General features: G+C 37.7%; 1 protein-coding gene across 1 annotated transcript in view; it reads right to left on the bottom strand.

The window, feature by feature from the left end:
- COL19A1 (collagen type XIX alpha 1 chain) overlaps positions 1-18,255 on the bottom strand; it is a 176,062-nt gene extending 157,807 nt beyond the window's left edge. The window contains exons 1-3 of the mRNA XM_056488063.1: positions 18,136-18,255; positions 9,717-9,791; positions 9,107-9,206 (exon numbers count right to left, since the gene is read on the bottom strand). Coding sequence (XP_056344038.1) covers positions 9,107-9,206; positions 9,717-9,791; positions 18,136-18,226 — 266 coding nt within the window. The 5' untranslated portion in view covers positions 18,227-18,255. The remainder of the gene's footprint in view (positions 1-9,106; positions 9,207-9,716; positions 9,792-18,135) is intronic.
- Positions 18,256-22,265: the final 4,010 nt, after the last annotated feature.

The raw sequence follows: 22,265 nt of genomic DNA, 5'->3' as shown, positions 1-22,265 counted from the left end.
TAGCCTATTGAAAAAGAAATAATTTCTAAGTCTGTGCTCCTTTTTAACTTAGAAATCTGATGGCATTTCCTTTTTAGACATTCAAGTAATCATATTCAGCCTCATTACTCAAGTACTGCTAGAACTTACATTTTATATTTAGTTGTTTTTTAATACATTTTCTGCCAGTGCCTTTGTCCATATGATTATTCTTATTAGTTACTGTCCTTATCATATGTTGTCCACAGTTCATATTAGAATACAATGTCATATACTAAACATTCTAATTCTCAGCAACTCACACGAGATATTAAAAAAGTCAAAGAAACTACTGCAATAGAAGATTCATATCCCAAAACTCCCTGTTTCCAAATACCACTTCTACCTCTGAGTGAGCATTACCTACTAATTCTGTACAAGTCACTGCTAGATGTCAAATTGGAGCAAGAGCAATAATTTAATGCTGCAATTGCACATGCCATACTTCAAAGTAAGTGCATCCACCATGGAGGGTCCTCAGTGCAAGAACTGGACTGGAATTATACTTCTTCCCTGCAAGCCTTGGCAATCAGTTCCTGCTATTGTACACACTCCTGGTGAATACTGTTATACTTTTTGTTTAGTTCCATAGATTAATTTGAAGTGGCAGTCATCTAGCATTCTAGAGCCACTCATGTAAGAGAGAGATCCAGTAACAGGAAAAAAAGGTGTGTGCTGTCATGGCCCCTAGATGATGTTATTTGTGTTGTCACGTCTTGGTCCAAAGCAAACCCCATGAGCCTTAACCAATGGATATTTTTGGGATATGCATTCAAAAGTACTTGAGTAAATCAAGACTCTTCACCATAGATTATGAGCATACACATTTCTTAAAAAACTCTTGCAGAATCATAGACTCACAGAATTGTTGAGGCTGGAAAAGACCTTCAAGATCATCAAGTCCAACCTAGCACCACCACCATGTCCATGATAAACCATGTTCTCAAGTACCATACCCATATGACACTTTTGTACACTTCCAGGGATAGGGACTTCACCACATCCCTGGGCAGTCTGTTTCAATGCTTTATAAAACTTTCAGTGAAAAAAAAAAAATCCAAACATCTAATCCAAGCATAACTCTCAGCAGAATTCACAAAGAAAACTAAGTAAAAGAGGCAAATAGAAGTTTATCAAGAACTTCAACATTACTACTGTTAATATATGTATATCAATAATTAGTAGTCTAATCCCTAAAATAAAAATACATAATTTTTCCTATGAAAACTAGAAGCACATATTAGGAACTATCAATAAGTTATTCAAAGCCTAAATTTTCATGCTGAATCCCAGAGTACTTTTAGGATTTATTTTTTTTTAAATAGAATTTTGAGATACTGCATCTAGTCACACTGACTAAATCCAAAAATAACATGATCTCTTGCATGTGGTTCTGTTAATATACCAATATCTGCACATCTTGTTTCTATAGATCACAGATCATTTTTCAAGTTGAAGTTTATTAAATCATTCCAAGTTTTGAAATGAGTTTGTGGCATGACAAATATTCGCTTGAGACAGGCAAGACTGCAATCAGCAAACTCTGTATTCTTAGGACTGAACTCAAATTGATACCCAGAACTCTAAGTGAAAAACCCAGAGTATGGACTACACTGTCCATTCAAAATCAAAGAATCATTTTAAAAATTTTGTCAGTTTATCTCCATAAACAAAAAAACACTTCACAGCATGATAAAAACAGCAAAAAGCTAACGACATAGAAATGCTAGAGGCCAAAAATCTTTCAGAACTAAATGAAAATAAATGAAAATCAGAGTAATGAAAAAAACACCAGGCAGTTTCACTGTGAGACAGACCATGAACTATTTTTAGATATAAAACCTAAAAACTCTGAGGCAAGGTGGGGGAAGGGTATGATATCTCTACAATATGTTTAAACAAAAAGCCCCAGTATAAATGCAGATATATCAGCACAAACACCTTTTTGTAGGTGTAACTTTAGTTAAGAGAAGAAACTCCTCACAGCATAGCTAAAGCAAACTAGATTACACAGAGTTAAATCACAAAAGCCAGAAAAAGAAAGATCTGATTTATTACAGGGTTGTTTGTTGTTTTGTTATGTTTTTTTTCCAGTCTGCTGATAAATTATTTTTGAAGCATGTGGCACTATTGCTTCAGCTAGAAAAATTATATGCATTTTATAAAGACACTTGAATCCTCTCAGCTCAATCAGCAAAACTGATAAATGATCTTTCAGCCTATATACAACATAATGGGGCTACAGTCTATCCTCAGCTGCGTGCATTATGCCCAGTACATATCATTGAATTCCATGTGGTTGCACATAGCATGGCTGTAGATACCCACAGATATTCTGGTTTCCCAAAAAACTTCATCTGTACTGATTTTGCAACTGCACTTTTGTTCTAAGATTATAAAGATGCAAAGTCTTGTTAAAGACTTGGATCTGCATCCTCCTTGTACTCATTTTTGACAGATTTTGCTTCAAAAAAGGTGGCCAAGAAAAACCAAGAAAACACTGCAAAGATTTTAAAAATCAGCACATTTGGCAGAGAGTACGAGGAATGTAAACTTTTCTGAAAGTTCCCCACACTCTGGCATCACTTAAGGCTCCTTCAGTTAACATACTTGTAAATTGAACAGCTTTCTTCAGAATTTGTGTCCAAGTTTTTGGACAAGGTTCTTTGAGGAGCATCTAGGTAAACTTATCCTGATGAATGTAGAAATCTAATAACACAACTTTGTCTTGCAACTGCAGTATCTATGAAAATCTATGTTTTAGATTTTGCTATCTTAAACAAGAAAACTGAAAAATAGTTTTGGCATCCATATCAGATGAAAATAGAAAGGAATTCCCTACAGGAATATATAGCAAAAGTGAAATTGCAGATGCCGTTGTTTTAATGGGAACCCTGGGACTGTTTAGCACAGGGCAGGTTAAACCTTCCCAAACTGAAGGTACAACTTCAGGGTTTGTTTTAGCTGAAGGCAGTGCTGCCAGGTTTGGGGGCAGCCTATTTTGCTCCTTCCCCAGTGTGACTGCTGAGATCACACAGCCACAGGGATCAGCCACCCGCCCTGCTGAACAGAGAGGCTGATGCTGATGTGAAGGAAGTGAGATGAGGCTGAGAGATGGAGATGGGTGCTGTGAAAGCAAGCTCCTAATTTTATTTTCTTCCAAATATTAATTTTGGCTTTGTTTATTTGGATTTGTTTATTGCCTGCCATGAGGCACCTGGGATTCCACATGAACATGAACACAGCTGGTCTCCTGCACACTCTTGTTGTGGAGCAATGCCCTTAAAGTATACACCTCACAAAACACTCTTCCCTTTATTTTTGAGTGCTTTACAGCAAGAACATCATCACTGGGGAAAAAAAAAAAAAAAACAGAATAGAAAGAGTCTGCTTCATCCAGCAGTGTTTTACCAATTCAGCTGGTATGACACTGCTCCATAAGTGCTCCACTGTCAGGGGAATACACCACAGATCAAAGAATTCCAATTTGATACAGTCAATAGCTTAATTTAAAAAGATTTTTCTAACTCTCTGTTCCCTCACAGTGTGTTCTTAATGTAAGTGCTGTACATTTAAAAATGTACTCTTTCCCCTGTTGCCTCTGTCTTTACCTTTGCTTCCCCAATTCTTTCTGCATAATAAATTATGTGTTAAATTGTAGGATGATTCAAACTCAATATGGATATCTAAACCCACTAACACCTGAATTTTGAATTTTATAAAAATCACCAGATTTCTTGTAAATTTTAAGGTAGAAACAAGCCCAAAAATGCAGAAAGACATTCACAGGTGATTATACTTTAAAAGAAGCGTTGGTCTGTCATTTTACATGGTGAGAAGCCCTATTTTTCTCCTCAGTTATGAAATAAAATAATTGGTATTTACAAGGTGGGGACAACACCAATTTGTTCTTCCAACAGTAATCATTGTGTTTTCCATCTTTTGATAAAAGAATCACTACAGCTTCTGATCCACTACTTTAGAAGACCTGAAGAAAAATCAGAATTTGTACTACATTCAGGCTCCCACACTCAGGAAGCAAATTCCAAAGGCAAGGCCTTTTTCTTGAAAATACCCTGCAACCAAAATACCAGACATTTCAGTCTTAGCATTGTTGGCTCCAACTACCCAAATGATCTCAAATAAATATGTGATGTAGTAAAGGAGAGGTGTTTTCTTGTGTAACCATCTAATATTTTAACAGACCAAACACTAGCAGGGCTTTGTATGAGCACAGATAAAAGCTGGTTTGAATAACTGTAACTGCTGCCTTAAAATTGGGGTAATACCTCATTGCCATTTTCAGTCACACTGTAAAAGTTTTCAATTAATTTTTTTGGAAACCAATGATTATTACATCTATCCTAAACCATTTTTAAGAAATAGGTATAAAACTTCCTAAAATATGCCTTAATGTATTTTTAAGACTGTTAAAACTAATTCTGCTGCTCAAAACAAATACTGAGTACAAAAATAATTTAAAAATCATGCCCATGAGGACCTTGGTGGAGGGCTGAAGTTTAAGAAAGGAACTCAGAACTTTTCAGTTTGGTGAAGAGAGTGGTCTCAACAGATAGAGCCAGAGAACAGACAGCAAAGTAAATGGTTGCAAAGTCATGTAGAGATAGGTGGCTTTGGGAAAGCAGATTGCTGGCTATGAAAAGGCTTCTACCAGTGAGCACAGAAACACCCTCACTTGATGCCAGCTGTGCTCTAGGAAAACGGAATTGCTCAGCATTTTTTTGAGATTAAAAAGGTTAGCACTAAAATCAAACAGAAACCCCCACATAAATATTATCCATTACCAACTTCTGTTCTTAGCAGATAGAATCCTCCTGCCTGGAATTTACTGAGGCAAGTGGGAGTGGTATTTCTTCCTCCAGTAACTAGACATCCCAAGAAGGTGAAACACTTTCACTGAAATATGGCCCAAGCCACAGCTCCTCTGGCAGCAGTGAGTAACAACTTTGCTGGTGCAGCTCATATTCCAAATACAGTCAAAATCCAAGCTCTTTTGTAGTATCTTACAATGAAAGGGGAGGAATTCCTAAAAGAGTCGTGAGAGTAATCCCAACTGCTGTAACTCAGATCACTTAGCAGCCAGCTATGATAATCTCCTCAGTAAATTAATATGGTTTGTCAAGCCAAACAAACTACAAAATAAGAAAGCTGTGACTGTGCCATGAAGATTTACTAATCATGAACATCCATTTCAAGAACATTCTGAAACTCAGCCGAAACCAGCTTATTATCTCCTTTATTGGTGCTTTCAGAAGAGGAAAAAAATGGCCCATCAGCAACTCAGGAAAGTGAGAAAGAGAAACAACTGATGTCTGACGCATCTTCTGAGAAAGACAGTGAAATTAATTCATCATAGAGCTATTTACTCTAAGGCAACTGAAGAACAAAGATTAGCCTAAAAAGCTTCATGTCCAGAAATACTGGATACTGCTGGCAGGTCTAAGGGAATGCTACCAGCACAAAGCCCTGTTCTCCTTTGTCAGCAGACTCTGTGCCACACGGGAATGCACTGCATGGGCAGTACATGTTAGTGTGTGGAGAAGAAATAGGAATCTGTAGGTATTTGATGAGGTAAAACTAAACAATTATACAGTTCCTATTATTTTGTGATTCTGTGGTGTGATTATGACTGCATAATTAGACTGTCTGCCTAACAATACTTTACTACTTTCTAGTTTCTTTATGACTCAAAAGCTCAGTTGCACTACTTTCCTCAGGAATAACTTTTGTTAAAGTCCATGAAGAACTTCAGTAAGCAATTCACAGTTTTAATCAGGAAAGTATTACTGGCATTACATTAATATTTTACAATCATTTACATAAAGCATAAGAAAAGCTGTCCATCTGCTATCACAAGACAAAATATATACAGAACTGCATCACAGAAAAAGACCTACAGCTGAAGCCAAACATAAATAAACGTAATCAATTTCCCAAGCTGACAGTGCATTGTAAATTATTTACAACATATAAATAGGTGAAACACTACTCCAGGTCCATTGAAAAAAACCAAAATGGCATCACAGAAGAAAAATTGCCCAGCATAGCTTTCTATTACCCACACTACAACTGAATGAATGAAATGCAAGAGGAGATGTGCCAAGTTACTTGATACTTGCTAGTCAGCTTAATCAGATACTCTCAATTTCCTGCAGGATGGATAACGAACACTGTTCTGCTGCTTACTGCACACCACGTCTGCTAAAATATTTTCTGAGGTAGAATGATCCCTAAAGCCATCTAATAACACAAGGGGTCTGGAACCATACAACCTGACATAATGTAAGAGAAGTAGGTCTAAATAAAAATAATTAATTAAAAGATATGTTCAAGGCATCACATGGGTAACTGAGATAGTAAATTATAAGGTTATGATGACAGATACACAAGTTTCTGACTATCCTTCATTGTAACCCTACCATGCAAAAACCCAAAACCTGACTTCATGCTCCTCACTGCCACCTGCCCTTATTAAAAAAATAAAAAATCCTAAAACTTCAGAAGAGCTAAAAAAGTAACACACTTTAAACAAAATTTCTAAAAACTATTTTTCTGAAGTGTTACTTCAATATCACAAAGCCATTTTATTTTCAACAGACTGAAATAATTAAGAATAGAATTCATCCTTTAATGACATGCATTTCTGTGAAGAAAGGTTAATAAAGGATGAGCAAGATTATTGCCATGAAGAACAAGGATTTAACAGAATTTCTGAAATGCTTGAATGTTATTGAAAATACTATTAACCCTTTTATTATTCTGGAAGATATATGTATGAGATACTACTTACTTGCACTTATTATCATCAGTAACATGATATTTGTTTTCTGCCTAACTATATTCATTTTTCTGCCTATCTTTATTCATGTATTAGCACTGATATGCATTTTATTAATCATCATCTCCGTTGCTTCATCCAGCTAAATTTTTCATCCATTAGAGATGCATATTTTTAGGAGAAATAGAAAGATTCTATCTTTTGTTTTTTCTTTAATGAGGACACACAGAAGAAAATAACAGGAATGGCAAGGAATGTGAGAACCAAGAGACCATGAAAGCCAAGCCACCTCCCTTCCAGATTTACCCCTAAGTGAAATTCTTTAGCCCCTGCCCAAGTTACACTGACAATGAAGAAAAATTAGCCATTTTTCTCTCCCTTCAAAAAGCTGATGAGATAAAATATAAGCAAAAAAAAATATATATAGCACAAAAAAAAGCCAAACAACACAACTACTGTGACTTTCCTTGCAATAGCTAATATCTAAGGCTTTGTTAGGTCACAGCTATCAGCCATTGTGTGAATTCCTCATTTTCATTGCATTCACTAAACTTCTCAAAAGAAGAAAAAAATAGACATTGGTGCTCAGGCCTACTAAATAAAGTCAAGAAAAAAACCTTAATTTTTTTAACCTCAACATGACCTCTCAGACCACTTCTTAAACTACTCAGAAATTCTTAGAAATCAATACTTTGAATCAAGAATTTTACTGCAAAGTAATTCAAATTTTAAATATTTAACCTTTTTATAATTTGTATCTCCTCTCTGCTCCATTTTTTGGCACTGATTTTCTTACTGTTTCAAAATAAAGCCAACACACAAGATCTCATTTCTTAGCACTACTTAGTTTATTATTCCTAAATGAAAATTGCTCCACATTTTTTGTTATTGCCTTGATTTTCTGCCCTCTATAGTCTCATGTTTTTTCCCAAATTCCCATAAATATGAATAAAAACTTGCCAAAAAAAAAAAAAAATTAAAGGAAAGTTTTCTTACTAAAAATCCCTCAAAATATTTTTAGTAAAGACGTTTATGGGTGCTACCTACTATCTCCTGTTCCTCTTCTAAAGATAATCTGGATAGTATTGGGAAGGTCCTAATAAAAGAAGAGCACTCTTTGTGTCAAGTAATTTTGTCTAGTGAATTCTCCTTCAATAGCTACCATCCCATGTATTTGAAAAATATATACTGATTAGTTTAACTTCCAGAATCACACAAGCATAAAAAATTTGCACTTGCAATATCTAATATACCAGAAAAACCTAGAGAAATTAAGTATTCTATATTGCCAGATACATTCTTCCCATAGTCACCCTCCTCTCACAAAGATCACTTTGTTTTGTGTCTGGGTGATTCCAGCTCTCTTCTCCCTTCCCCCTGGCCTCATGCTACTCAGCCCCTCTGTGCTATGCCCAGGATCCAAGCAAAGGGGAAGTTCAAGGACCAGGTGTGTTTTTTACTAGGCAAGCTGGAGCCAGACCTCTTGCAATAATAGAAAATACCCAACCTGGAGACATGGGAATACAGCTGCTTCCCTCGTCACCACAGGAACACGCTGTACAGAAACCACAGTCCCATGACTCAGAGCACATCTCAACCAAGAAGCTCTGAGATGATCCTCTCTCTCTCCACTGAGCACAGGGAACTTGAAACTACATTCCTAACTGCTTCTTGGCATTTCCTTCTCCCTATGCAAGCTTAAGTCCAATCCAATTGTGCCTTACTCTCTTTCACTGTCCTTTTGATTTTTCATGCAGTCTCTGCTTTTCATCCTACCCTGTACCAGAATAGGATTTTGCCTACTTTCTCCTCTACACTAAGTGCCTACTATTCTGTTACTGCTCAAAGGCAAAATGTGAATACCAGGAAAATAAAAAATAGTATTCAAGGAAGCTGTGATACTCTCTCTCTTTTTAATCTTGCCAGCAGTAGTGAGAGAGAGGACAGACAACTTCACTGATGAGAGATCAGTATAATGCTTCCTGTCATACCATGAAAGTTATTTTTTTCCTTTGTTTTATAAATATTAATGTATTAACACAAGAATTTTCAGTATTAGAATCATGTTTTGAGAAAGTGCTATTCACAATTAAGTTACAACCTACATAATCACAGATTCTAGAAGGAAAGCACATCAAAATCAAAATGCTTCCCACAGAAGAAAACTGAGAAAACAGTCACATTGCTTTCTGTGGCATTTTTTGGATCCATTTTCAGTGATTCAGTTAATTAGTAGCATTGAGTCTGAGATTTATTTTTTAAAAGTTAAGCCTAAAAGTAGTATCTTACCTCGTATCTCTAATGAGAGGTGCACTTCCCAATTTAAAACAGATCTTTTCCCCACTACAAGATGTTTGCCTTAAAGAAAAGCTTTCTGCCAGATCAAACCCTGTAAATAGAACACAATATACAATTTAATGGAATTTAAAAACCATAAGTAAATAATAATTTTTGGCATGCTTGAATACAACCATATTAGCATTTCTAGAATACAGACTGACAAGCTATTTTGAAAAGTAGAACTTGAAGTCAGAGAAATTTTCAATATTCCTTTTATTAAAACTATTCATGCAAAATTCACTTGGTAGATGTCTTTAAAACCTGAAAAATGAATTTGCTAGTTCCTTTTATTGTCTGAATTGATAAGAATGCAGGATGATTGAGAAAAAAACATGGAAATTAGTGTAGCTGCTGAACTTGAACCAATACTTTTGAGGAAAAGCATGTTCTGATTTTAATGTCACCTTCCTGAGAGCAGCAGCAGCTTTTGGTGCTGGGGGTAGCATTCTGTCCTAACCTTTCAATTTTAAAGCCAACTTCAGTCAGATTGCTAATGATTACATCCAGTAATCATTAGCAGCTAATTAATATAGATATCCATATTAGCTTGGTCATTTACCTGATACACCACGACCGTCTCTGTGGATTTGTTTGAGATGACGGGCAACTGTTTTCATTAAAGGACACACAGCACCTTTAAGGGAACAGAGTTTAATATCTATCATAAAATGTTATCAAACTAACAGGAATTGAACAAACTATCATGGCAGTTATGGTAATATTGACAGAAATGTTTCTTTTGTTTCTTTAGGATATGAAAAGCAGAAATAAATCAACTTTCAAAACCTAAACAAGAGCAGATTTTATACTACACTTCCAACAATATAAGCAGATAGAATTTGTATCACATTTTAATTCAGCTGTCTGTGGTTAAAGTTCATATTAACAATATAGCCAGAAGAAAACTATTAAATTCTTACCATGCTGTTTCCATTTACAACACTCTACAAAGCAATAATGTCTGTTCCAAGTTTTTTTAAATTTCTTACTGTATCACTAGAAACTAATTTCCCCCATTCATGAATATGAAATAAAATTATATTTTGGGAAAAAAAGCTTCAAAATTAAGTAGGGGAGTAAGTCTGAACCAAAGTATTTTAGTAAGCAAACAGAAGGTTCTAAAATATGGAATATGGTAAACTGAGGTTAAATCTAACTGAACCCTTAGATAAGGCACTGTATTATTAATGTGCAATATTAGTTATTATTACTTTTTACTTGCATTAAGTCCTTCATGCTCCTTTTTTAATAGATATATAGGAATGTCCACTTTTAAGAAGGAAATACAGAAAAATGTCACTTTTGTGCAGGAGTCAGAAATAAGGCTCGATATTTAACAGGTATTGCAAATAGCCCTTCTAAATCCTAAAAAACTAGCAAATCAAAGATGACAAGTTATTATATTTGGCCTGTCAACTTATCAAGCACAGAGCTTTATGAGCTGATGCAATTTAGAAATGCCCAAGGTGTATCTGAAGCTGTTGAACAGTGAAGGTCAAGGTGCTTTCTGAGCAATAGTTCAATTAAAAAAGTAAGGAATGTCGTACCATTAGCCTGGAAATCATCTATATTTAAATGTTTCAAAAGAGCATTCAGACCAAACACTGGTATGAAAAATAGCTATATTTTTAATCTTAAAGCATGTGAAATTTGTCATTAATTCTAGTTGTTATGTAGAAAGCATATTATCCTTCAAAACTCTTAAATGCTATTAAATATATTTCAGTGTTTGATCTGGATTAAGAATGGCTAATTGGAAATAACTAGTAAAATTGAAAGTATATAATAAAATACAGACATAAAGACACCTCCTGATAATATGGTCAATGAAAGTTATGTCAGTTCTTTAAAGAATAGACAGGGCAAAACACTTGGTTTTTGGGGTTTTTTTGTAAGATTCATTAAGTTCCATGTGCTTCACATGTAAAATTACAGTTACAACTAACAATTGACTACTACAGATACATCACAAATAAATTAATTTACTTCCAAGGCTCTAAGGGAGTAAATTTTTTCTTTCCCTCATATAGATCCATAAATACATGGATATGCATGTTTTTCTCTGTACAGATAGAGTTTCATGATAAATGAGATGAAACATATGTATGAAAAACTCTGTAAATTCCCTTTCCCCAGAAAAGACACCGAGCTATAAAGAATATTCATGTTGAAAACTCTGAAGTGAAATCTTTCACCATTCTTGTTTAGCAGGAAGTTTTATACAGTGAGAAGCATTTGCTGGAATTACACATCAACATAGCAATTTCAATACACCAGTTAACATATACACACACAGCATTGGACAGAAACAGGTTCACCTTAGGTACCCTTCAGTTTACAAACCTCAACCTTCAATCAAATACAGATTATTGAGCTATAGAATTCTACATACAGCCACTCTAAAACAATGAATGTTGTTAGGGTACATTTACATAACTATAGCTCTAAGAAATAACCTGGTGTAAAGAAAGCCATTTTTGGCTGAAGTCACAAAAGAATGTCAGACATATGTGGACAGAAGATTTCTTAAAACTACGTGTTTCCTAAAGACTTTTTTCAAAAATATTCAATAAATTTCAACTCAGATTTTCTTTTTGGTTACGGACTTGGCAGTACTTATAAGAGCAGACAAAGTGTACTTATTGTTGATTTTACCCTAAACTAATGCAAGCTTTAGAGAACCTGGGACACAAGGGTGCTATTTTTTTTTCAGCATTAACTGGCATGAGTGTTGAGCAGTGAAAAACTAGAAAGTTCGAGCCTATTCCCCACAGCCACTTTCTTCCAAGTCCAAATAAAGACTCAAGCCTTAATTTTTGTGTTATCCAGATGATAGCAATGATTCCTCACATGCCACAGACTGGACCATGGACCTATTTTTATCAGTGGCATAATAGTCACAGCACAGACAGGCCATTTAAGTGTTAGTTACTTGTTTTTATTCCACATCCCCCCCAAAGAACTGAAAGAGTTACGGTGAATCTTCTACTGCACGCTGCTGTTGCCCTCCTTTAGTTCAGTGCTATTGCTTTCACCAGAGAGCCAAGGCAAAACTCTCAAATAACAAGACCAAATCCTCTCCATACCATGACTGACAACTTTCATTACTATGGAGTGATGAAAATTCTTTCTGCAGTTACAGCTTGTATAGTTAACCTCTTCCACGATTTTTAGTAGTGCTAGCAGATCCTTAAATTTTATTTAGTCTGAGACAAAACAGGCAATTTGCCCTTTCAATATGTGGGCAGCTGAATGACAAGGTCTACACTAAGATATTCAGGAAGGAAAAAGTACAAGATAAACCCTTACTGCTAATCCAGCGGGAAACCATGAACCTACCTGGCCTGTAAAAATACATTACTATAAAATTCATTAAATAGTAAGAAGAACAAGCTCACATTTATACACTAGATTGCTCTGCACATGATAAAACTTCATTTATGTGGACTGAATTTAAAAATTCATATTAAACCAGTGATATCAAAGGTCAAGTTAACTTACCTTTAAATTAATGACTTTATCTACCCATACAAAAAATTTGGCCTGGATCTTTATATATCAAGGAGCTATGAGATAACTAATATAAAATCAATCCAATAATCTTGAAAATATTAATTTATGCAGACCAAGTAGGTACATCACGGATCATTGTCTTCTCACTTATCACTAAGTTTAGTAAGAATTTTTTTTATTTTAAAAACTTATTAAAAAAAGTTTTCTAATATCATTATGAAAAAAAAGGCATTGCATCTAGACATATCTGTTGCAACATGCAATGGCACATTCCAAATTCCTGGAATGATCAGGACACCTGTTGAAGCACACTGCAACTTCCATCTAGGCACCATGCTCAGCTTTCCATTCCATGTGAACGGGGACAGAAGAGACTGGTGTGTGCTTTAGTCACCCTCTTACAAATATCTCTTGTGTGCAGCTCCTGAGTGGGAACTGGAACTTCCAATGGGCAGTCTTGGCTTGTCCAGATTAGTGTAACCTGTAATGGCTAGATTCACTTCACAAATACCCATGTGCTACTTTATAATTAAACTTCACCTTCAGATGAAGTTTTTAGCTGCCATCTACCACTACTGACATGCAGGCTGCAAAGGCACTGAAGCTTTCACCAGCAACCATGGCCAGCCCAATGAATGTAGCCAAACAGCAAAGCCCAACCTAATTTACCCCACATCCTGAGTCAACTCAAGCTTCAGGCAGAAACACATATTACCCAAGATTTTTCTCATACTCTTACTGGATCAGGCTTCATAAACACACAGACACAGGCAACCTCTTGAGAGCTAGCCACACACTTGCAAATATCAGCATTGATATCCAGTGGGTACACTTCAAATGTATTCATACTGAAGATAAGCAGACCCAGCTGGCTTGCTTTCAAATAAGGTCAAGAATTCAGATTTCCTACATGACTGTAACCTCAAGTGTACAGGCACCAGGAAATAAGATACGATTTTTTGTTTTGTATTCTGTTCTTTTGCTCTGTAAAGATTATGTTACATTACTATGTATATGTTAATTAAAACAAGGATGGGAAGAATGAAGGGAACATGATACAGTTAAAGAAATCAACTTCAAGTCTGGTGACTATTTAGACAGTTATGAAGTGACAGCACTGGCAGGCAGAAGTAAGAAATCCAAGCAATGGAGTTCAAGGATTAGGAGACTCATGCTCGACCCCTGGAGAACTATATTCTCCCATGAAGAAGAGTGAGTAATAAAGGCAGTACTTCATATTATTTGAGGCAACCATCAACCATCACCACCAAGGTAAGTGTTGCATGGCTAACTTGGTGGCCTTGTACAATGGGGTGAATACATCAGTGGACAAGGGAAGAGCTATGGATGTCATCTGGACTTCTGCAATATGGTCCCCACAATATCTCTGAATTGTAGGGGTTGGGGTTTGATGTGTGGACTGCTTGGAGGATGAAGAATTGGTTGGACAGTCACATCCAGAGGGGAGTGGTCAACTCCTCAACATTCAAATGGAAATCATTGACAAGTGGTGTCCTGTTTGGGACCAATGCTATTTAATTAATTAATGGCATAGACGAAGGGATTGAGTGCACACTCAACACATTTGCAGATGACACCAAGCTGAGTGTCAGTTGATACACCTGAAGGATGGGATGGCATCCAGAGGGACCTGGACAAGCTCGAGAACTGGGCTCATGGGAATCTTGTGAGGTTCAACAACCTCATGAGGTGCTGCACCTGGGTCAGAGCAACGCTCACTATCAAAACAGGCGGGGGCTTGAAGGATTTGAGAGCAGCCCTGATAAGAAGGCTTTGAGAATACTGATAGATGAAAAGCTAGAGATCAGCTGACAATGTGTGCCTACAGCCCAGAAAACCAATCATATCCTGGGCTACATGAATTATGAATTATGGCCAGCAGGTCAAGAGCGGTGATTCTGCACATCAGTTCTCAGCTTGACTACTGCATCCAGCTCCAGGGCTCCAACACAAGAAAGACGTGGACCTGATGGAACAGGTGTAAAGGAAAGTCACAAAAATGATCAGAGCTGGGGCATCTCTCCTGAGAGCTAGGATTTTCAGCCTGGAGAAGAAAAGGCTCCAGGGAGAACTGACTCCAGCCTTCCAGCCAGTGGGCCTGTAAGAAAGATGGGTACAGACTTTTTATCAGGACCTGTTGTGACAGAACAAGGGGTATTGGATTTAAATAAAAGCAGTTAGACTTAGACTCCACTTAGTGGTGAAACACTGGAACAGGTTGCCCAGAGAGGTTGTAGATGCCCCGACCCTGGAAACATTCAAGGCCAGGTTGGATTGGAATATCAGGAATATGAATACATTGTATATGAGAGTTACTGTAGAGTCATTATATTGATTTGGACAAGTATCTAGCTGTACTAAAACATTAAAACCAAAAAGCTGAACTGATTTGCATACTAGAAATCACTAACTGTATTTGGGTTAAAGTCCTTATCTAAAATCATGACCCATAGCCAATACTTTTCACAACACATTCCATGTCAGAAGGCAAGGAAAATCCACTATGCCTGACAGTCCCAGAACTTTGTTTATGCTACATTTTTCATGGATTAGCAAGTGACTTTAAAAAACAGTAATTGTAAAAGAAAGTTGAAAATGAAGCAATGATCTGGGAATGAGACAGAATACTAATATTCTTAATATAAAGCATTCAAATTAGAACTTCATGTGCCACTATAGAAAGAGTTTACATCCACACTCGAACCCCAAATATTTCAATAATAATAAGCTGACAACATGAAGAAAGTATTCTTGCAGTCAAATCAAAAATATGCCTGTAGAAAACTCCTGAAGTCCCTCCCCTCAGATTTGCTATACTCCATCATGAGAAGCGAGTGCTTCCTTCTAATGAACACTAAGCATATCAAAACATGAGCACAAAAATGAATCCTCTATGTGAATCTAATGCTTACTGGCACCCTCAGAGCCTAAAGAGGACTGCTCCAAGAAGATCCAACATGCTCTCTTAGCCTCTGACTTGTTTTTCAATACTGGTGTTTATTTATTACAATATTGGCCCGATGAATAAGTCACAAAGTATATTCAGCATGCCTGCTCAGAACACTCTCCCCTGCATATGCACACAAGTCAGTCCTTCCCCTAACACACTTGTTTCTCTCATCACCCTCAAATTAACTCTAGTCTACCTTTCTCCTGTGTATTTGAAGCCATTCCTTTAGATTCAAGTAGATCAGGCGAGAAATTTCAAGATGTAAATATAATTATCTCAGATCTTACCTAAATGTGCTTTGCTGGAAAAGCTTCCATATTAGCCCAGAGAAATAAATGCTATGCATATGTTGTTGAAGGAAGAAAACCAAAAAGATTGTCTAGGCAGATATTGAAGGACAGATGCTGATTTAAACAGAACTTTTATATGGGAGGGAACAAAGGCCCAAGAAAGAGAGACTGAATGGAAGATAGAAAAACTAACAAACAAAAAAAACTCTTTAGATATTACTCTTTTCATGAAGAAAGTACATGTCAAATTTATAACAGATTCATCTGCATACAAATAATCAAACTGGAGCAAGAGGACTCAGTTCAGCTGAACAGAGCAGATTAACAAAGGGTTGGCAGAAAGATTTGTACCACTTTTACTGCTGCTCCACTATTGGGTCGATTCTTTCCCAACTCCTGCTTTCTGGTCTATAACTTGCATTTCTTTTTTGGACGGAAACCATCCCTGAAAACTCTACTAGAGTCTGTTTCCTGTTATCTGCTGGAGTTTAACTCTGGGCTTTACTCACACACCTGCTGTTGGCAGAGCTGCTCAAGCTGCCAGCTATTGGCTTGTTATTCCTCACCATCTGCCTGTACCACCACAAACTGAAAAAGCCTCTTTCAAGTCCACACCCTCAGTTATTCACAGGAGAGGTTCAACCTCTCCTTTTCTTCCTAGTGGTTCAGTTGGACCCATATTTGACCAACTTCACGGCTGGCTGCTTAGCTCCAAATGTCTAACACACAGTTCAGATATCCTGTTTATTCACAGTTTACTGTATCTGCCACATCTTCTGTGGCTGGCCAAACTTTTACTAAGGAATCATTTAATGAGGAAAAATAAAATATAAAAAGAAAGACAATGCTTCCTGGAATTTTGTTTTAACATTTTTCAATCTATGTTGCTAGGGTACTTTCTGTACCATTTTAGCACTTTAAAAAACTTCCCTTATGCAAACCATCACCTAGCAATGACAGAATAACCCTATTTTTCTTCATTCAGACAGAATGATTTCACAGCTATGATGCAGGCTTACTCTCTCAGAGAGGTTAAGAATAATTCATCAGCAGAGCACTTAGCCTCACTGCCCTAAAAATATAAAAAGAAAAAGACTTTGACTTAAATTCAGTCTCTTCACAATGCATTATTATTATCTCAGAGCCCACACATTACACCAATTATTTATTCATTATTACTACTTATAGTTTGCAGGGGTAGTTAAAAGGATTATTTTCCTTCCCGTGGACTTTAAATTTCTTGGGCCTGAGTTAGAAACAGGTTATTGAGATTCAAAGTTGTTGTGTATGTGTAGTTTCTATTATCATTCTATTCTATTCTATTCTATTCTATTCTATTCTATTCTATTCTATTCTATTCTATTCTATTCTATTCTATTCTCTTTCCTTCCAGAAAGGAACAGCATTACTAAGAGTTAATTTATTTTTTGAGGAAAAGCCCAACTCAATTTGAACAGCAATAAACATGTTCTCCTTGTTAATAATTGTAGGGAAATTATAGTAAGTTCAAGTACTTCCTGAGGCTGAGTAACTCTAGAAAACTGATGTTCCATATTTGACAAGCATATATGATGTGTCTGTAAGACACAATTTACCACACTCTGGAGAGCTAATGTAGAGTTTAAGTGATAACACTAGATAACATATAGAAAGTAAGAGAAAGAAGAAAACAGAGAAGTGTGAGAAAATTTGCAGAAGACAGGCAACAGCTTTTAAGTTAAACAATATCTTTCTATTCCTTTCCCCCATCTTCTTAGGAAGAAAGGAGTTTTTTTTACTCTGTGTGAAACATATGACCCAGTCTAGGGATTAAGTATAGGTGTGCATTAGATTGTTAGACTGTGATAACTGGTCTGTTCTAATAAAGCCACATGATTTTGTTCACAAAAGTTTTGAAAAACTCTGATTTATAATCTTGTTTTGTATGGTAAGAAAAGAAAAACACACACAAGAAAAGCACAAAACAAAACTCCTAGGAACTACAATTACCCCCAAACATGTATCTTCCAAGCACAGGAAGCAGAAAAGCTGCTTTGGAACTGCTTCAAACTTAGTTTGTTTCAGAAAATAGATTTAAAAGAACCTTGTATAATTTTATCTGTTCATATTGTTTATTTTCTATATGGTCTTGTTATTTGCTAAATTTTTTTTCAGTACTGAGATTTATGCCTTTGGCCTGTGATGGGCAAGAAAAGTGGAAGTACCTGTGTGGTCACTGACAGCCACAGAAGTAGAACCAGGAAGGAGGAAGACTGCCATACAAAGCCAAACTATGCAGGATCCAGTGTACTTCATCTCCCCCTGGACACATGTGAACAAACAGCTACAAATCTGAAACAAAAAAAAACCTTAGAACAATCTCATTCTTCTCACCTCACCTTGTCAGAAAACTATAAACAAGGACTTCTTAACTGTGAAGAGGAAGTTGCCAGTCACATACAAGTGCATAATTCATCTGTTTAAGGAGCTACAAAAAAGATTTATGCCAGTTTGGAAATAAATGATAAATATACTTTTTATTTCTTTATTAATAAACTCAGAAGTAGCACCTTAGAGATACTAACTTGGAGATATTAATTGTAAAGGTACTGAATGTTCATTTCATTAGTAATTATTAGTTTTCTTTTATATTTATCCCCAAATTATTTATCAATTTTCAATATATTAGCTAAACTGTTTGCTGTCACAACACTTAGAGTGACTGCTGAAGTAGCCCTCAAGTGGAACAAAGGCAACGTGCAATTATTTGAGTTTAACCACAAAGGAAGTCACAATATGGTATTTCTCCACCTTGCAAAGTGTCTAGAGCAGCCAATATTGAATTTCCCGTTTAAATCTCACAAAAGTACAGGCTTCAACAGCACGAACTGGTACTGTCATTAGAGGACAAAAGCTTCCTTCTAAGCCAATAGCGACATACAAAAATACACATAAATTTAATGAAACACAGAAAATGTCTAATATTTTTCTAATCACATTTTCTGCAAGAAAAGCAAATCACATAGAAGATGCAATTTTTATAATTATTTTCGCAAGGCACCTTATTCATCATCAAAGCTATTCTGCCATGCACTGACAGCAACTACATCACGATTAACTTTTCTAGCCTTCCCACCAGCAGCAAAGCGAATTCATGTTCCAATAAATTATCATATAATTTCCTGCACCTGCTTTACAAGCAGGCATCGGGAATTGAGGAGAGCTGCCGCTCCGGAGGTCTGGCTCTCCGCAGGGCTCTGATCACCAGCACCGCCACCCCCGGGCATGGGTCCCCTCCCGCCGGCCGCTCCGGGAGCTCCGCGGACTGCAGCTGGGCAGCGCCGGCAGCCCGGCTTCCCTCGGATGGAGCCGCCTTTGCCGGAGGAGGCAGGGAGCGCTCCGCGGGAAGGCAGCGGGCAGCTCCGCCGGGCAGCTCCGCCGGGCAGCGCCCCCGCCCCGCCGCCGAGCAGCTCTCCAGCCCCGGGCTCCGCGCCTCGGCCCCGGCCCCCGCCCCGGGCTCCCTCCGCCGCGCCCGCCCCGTCCCCCGGCCCCTGCCTGCAGCGCCGGCAGCCCGGGGAGCCTGCGAGGGCAGCCCGGGGAGCCCGGGGAGCCGGCGAGGGCAGCCCGGGGAGCCCGGAGAGCCGGCGAGGGCAGGCGCCCCGTGCCGCTGCCTCCGCAGCCCCGGGGCGGAGCGGGGCCCGGAGCCCGCCCGGGCCGGCGGCGCTGCGAGCGGGGCAGCCCCGGGCCCGGAGCGTGCGGCGGCACCTGCGCCGGGCCAGCAGGTGAGGGCGAGCGGCCCCACGGGGCTCGGGCTCGGCCCGCGGCATCCCCGGGCGCTGCCCCGGAGCTGCGGTGCCCCCTCCCCGCGGGCAGTGCCCGCCCGAGCCGCGCTCACTCACCAGCGCACCAGCTCCCACCAACTGCGCGCAGCCCGCCCGCCACGCGTGCTAATTACAAGGTAGGTTTCTAAATGTAAATATATGCACAATCAGCATTGTGGCAACTCGCAACAGTTTAATCAGTTTTGTGAATTGCTGCTCATTTAGCAGGGCTGTTTTTATTTGCATATCTTAGCATATACCTATAGTCGCCCGCTAGCTTATACAATGTATTTACACAATCATGAGCAGAATACTATAGCACAGGCTGATTGCAGTACCTTAAAAACTTACGGTATACGTCATGTTTATATAAGATATAGTTAATATTAGCAATGGTAAACTTAAATGACAATTTTGGAAATCAAAGCCCATGAACAAAAACAAAACAAGTCAGGAATAGTGTAGTGTGTGTGAGTGTGCACATGTAAGATGTTTAGATAACTGACTACAAATAACGAGTGGCTTACCTTTAATTTTTTTATTGGTGTGTCCCCCAGAAGCACTGAAAATGCCTGTACAGAGCTGCTGTAGGGCTGAGGAGTTGCTGGAGTGAGTCTCCAAAGAGTGTAGAGGGGGATGCAGCTCTGTCCTTATTAGTCTCACAGTGTGACCCTCCCACTCAGTGAGCACAGAATACTCTGCAAGAAAGAACAAACAGCCGCCCAGATACAGATTTTACATAATCATATGTGTACATCCCAAGTCAGGTAACAGTGTAAGAAATGTTTGGGGTTATTTTCTCCCTCCCCCACCTCTCTAAAAAGCACCTTCTGAACAGTTCCATAAATTAGACAGCCATGGTATGAATGCATGAATGAAAGAGTATCTGGTTTCTAGCTGTGAAGAACCAATTATATACATTATTACACTGGCAGAAAGTAGCTTTTATCTTTTAAGTGTAATCGTACTTTAATTTTATATACTTTTATATACTTCATCACAAATTTAAAAATCAGCCGTGCAAGATATCAAGAGAGTACACCTGTTTATGACACTAATGCTGTAGTGCACAGTGAGTTACAGAAATTTGTTTTGTCTTTTAAAATCTATCATTTACAAACCTGAATGTTCTTGCACTTGTAATATCATCTGTCTGTGATGAAATGGTGAGACTGAGCACTGCCACTGGCTCTTATCGGAATGTGTCAAACTGCACTTTTGGCAGGTTCTCCAAGTGTGCTTGTGGCAGTTTTCTGTATTGCACTTTTAAGATGTGGACCAGATAGAAGGACAGAGAGAAGTAAAACAGCCAGAAACAGATACACAGAAGACAGAGAGTAGGGCTTACATATATAATGTATATATTTATTTATTTATCCAAGACATATTTTACATTTTCCTAATTGAATCATTCTAATGGGAGGAAAAAAAAAAATAAGGTGATAGTATGAAAATACATCAGCTTAACATCAATTTAGCAATTGGTCTTCAGATCAGAAAACATATAGGGCAAACTTGCTTTACCCTCAGCCCCCATACCCCAAATCCTCCCACCCACTCAGCAAATTTTGGAATGTGTTTCCTCATTTCAATCAAGATAACTAGCCAGGATAGCCAACAAATCGCATGGAAAGACATGATTATCTTCCTGGTTTGAATTTCAAAACAGTTGTTGTTCTTCCCAACTTAGAATCATGAGAGAAAGATGAAATTGCAGCTTATGTACACATCTGCTGGGGTGTTTTATTCCACAGCTTTGCCACAGACTTGTGGTGTAACTTTAGGCAAGTCACACTTCTTGCTAGCTCATTCTGTAAATTATAGAAAGTAAAGCTGTCTTACCTCTCAGGGTGAGGTGCAAGAGCCCAAACCCACAGCTGACAAATCATTGGAGCACTCTTCTTCTCCTTCAGACTGTTTATTTGATAAAGGCTTCAATGTTGAGCCCTAATTCTGTGTTTCAGAGTTGTGACATCCTCTGTTGAGAGATCCTTTGTAAAAGCTCTGCCTGTAGTAAAAAGCATCATATTTCTTTATTTGAGAATAACTGCATTTCCTATTGCTCTTTCAAGCTACTAAATTCTAATTTTTTTTACTACATTTTACATGTCCTAAATACCTGGATTTATCTACCTTGCATGAATATAAACAGTCTCATTAATTTCAATCAAATATAAGCTCTGAAGCAGCTGAGCATTTTAATTGCATAAGAGTTTGCACATACAATCAGTTTACCCTTTAAATAAATATTTCTGCCTCTTAAAATTTCAGTAATGCTTCAAGGTCCAAACCCAAATATGGTCTTCATTTCCTGTGAAGCAATAAAAAACAATTCCTAAACCAAGGATTTTGCTTCTCTTGGAAAATACTGACACTGCAAATAGAAAATTACATACCTTATTTGGACCATGTCAACTCTAAAAAACACATCTTAATGAAAGTAGTAAGTAGAAGAATTAGAATCTGCTACAACCTTTCCTGACTAACACATACACTTCCTGTACTCTGGGCCAGATCTTCAGCTGAACAGGATT

Source organism: Oenanthe melanoleuca, chromosome 3, assembly GCF_029582105.1.
Source record: "Oenanthe melanoleuca isolate GR-GAL-2019-014 chromosome 3, OMel1.0, whole genome shotgun sequence".
Taxonomy (NCBI): Eukaryota; Metazoa; Chordata; class Aves; order Passeriformes; family Muscicapidae; genus Oenanthe; species Oenanthe melanoleuca.
This window is presented reverse-complemented; position numbering and strand designations above follow the sequence as displayed.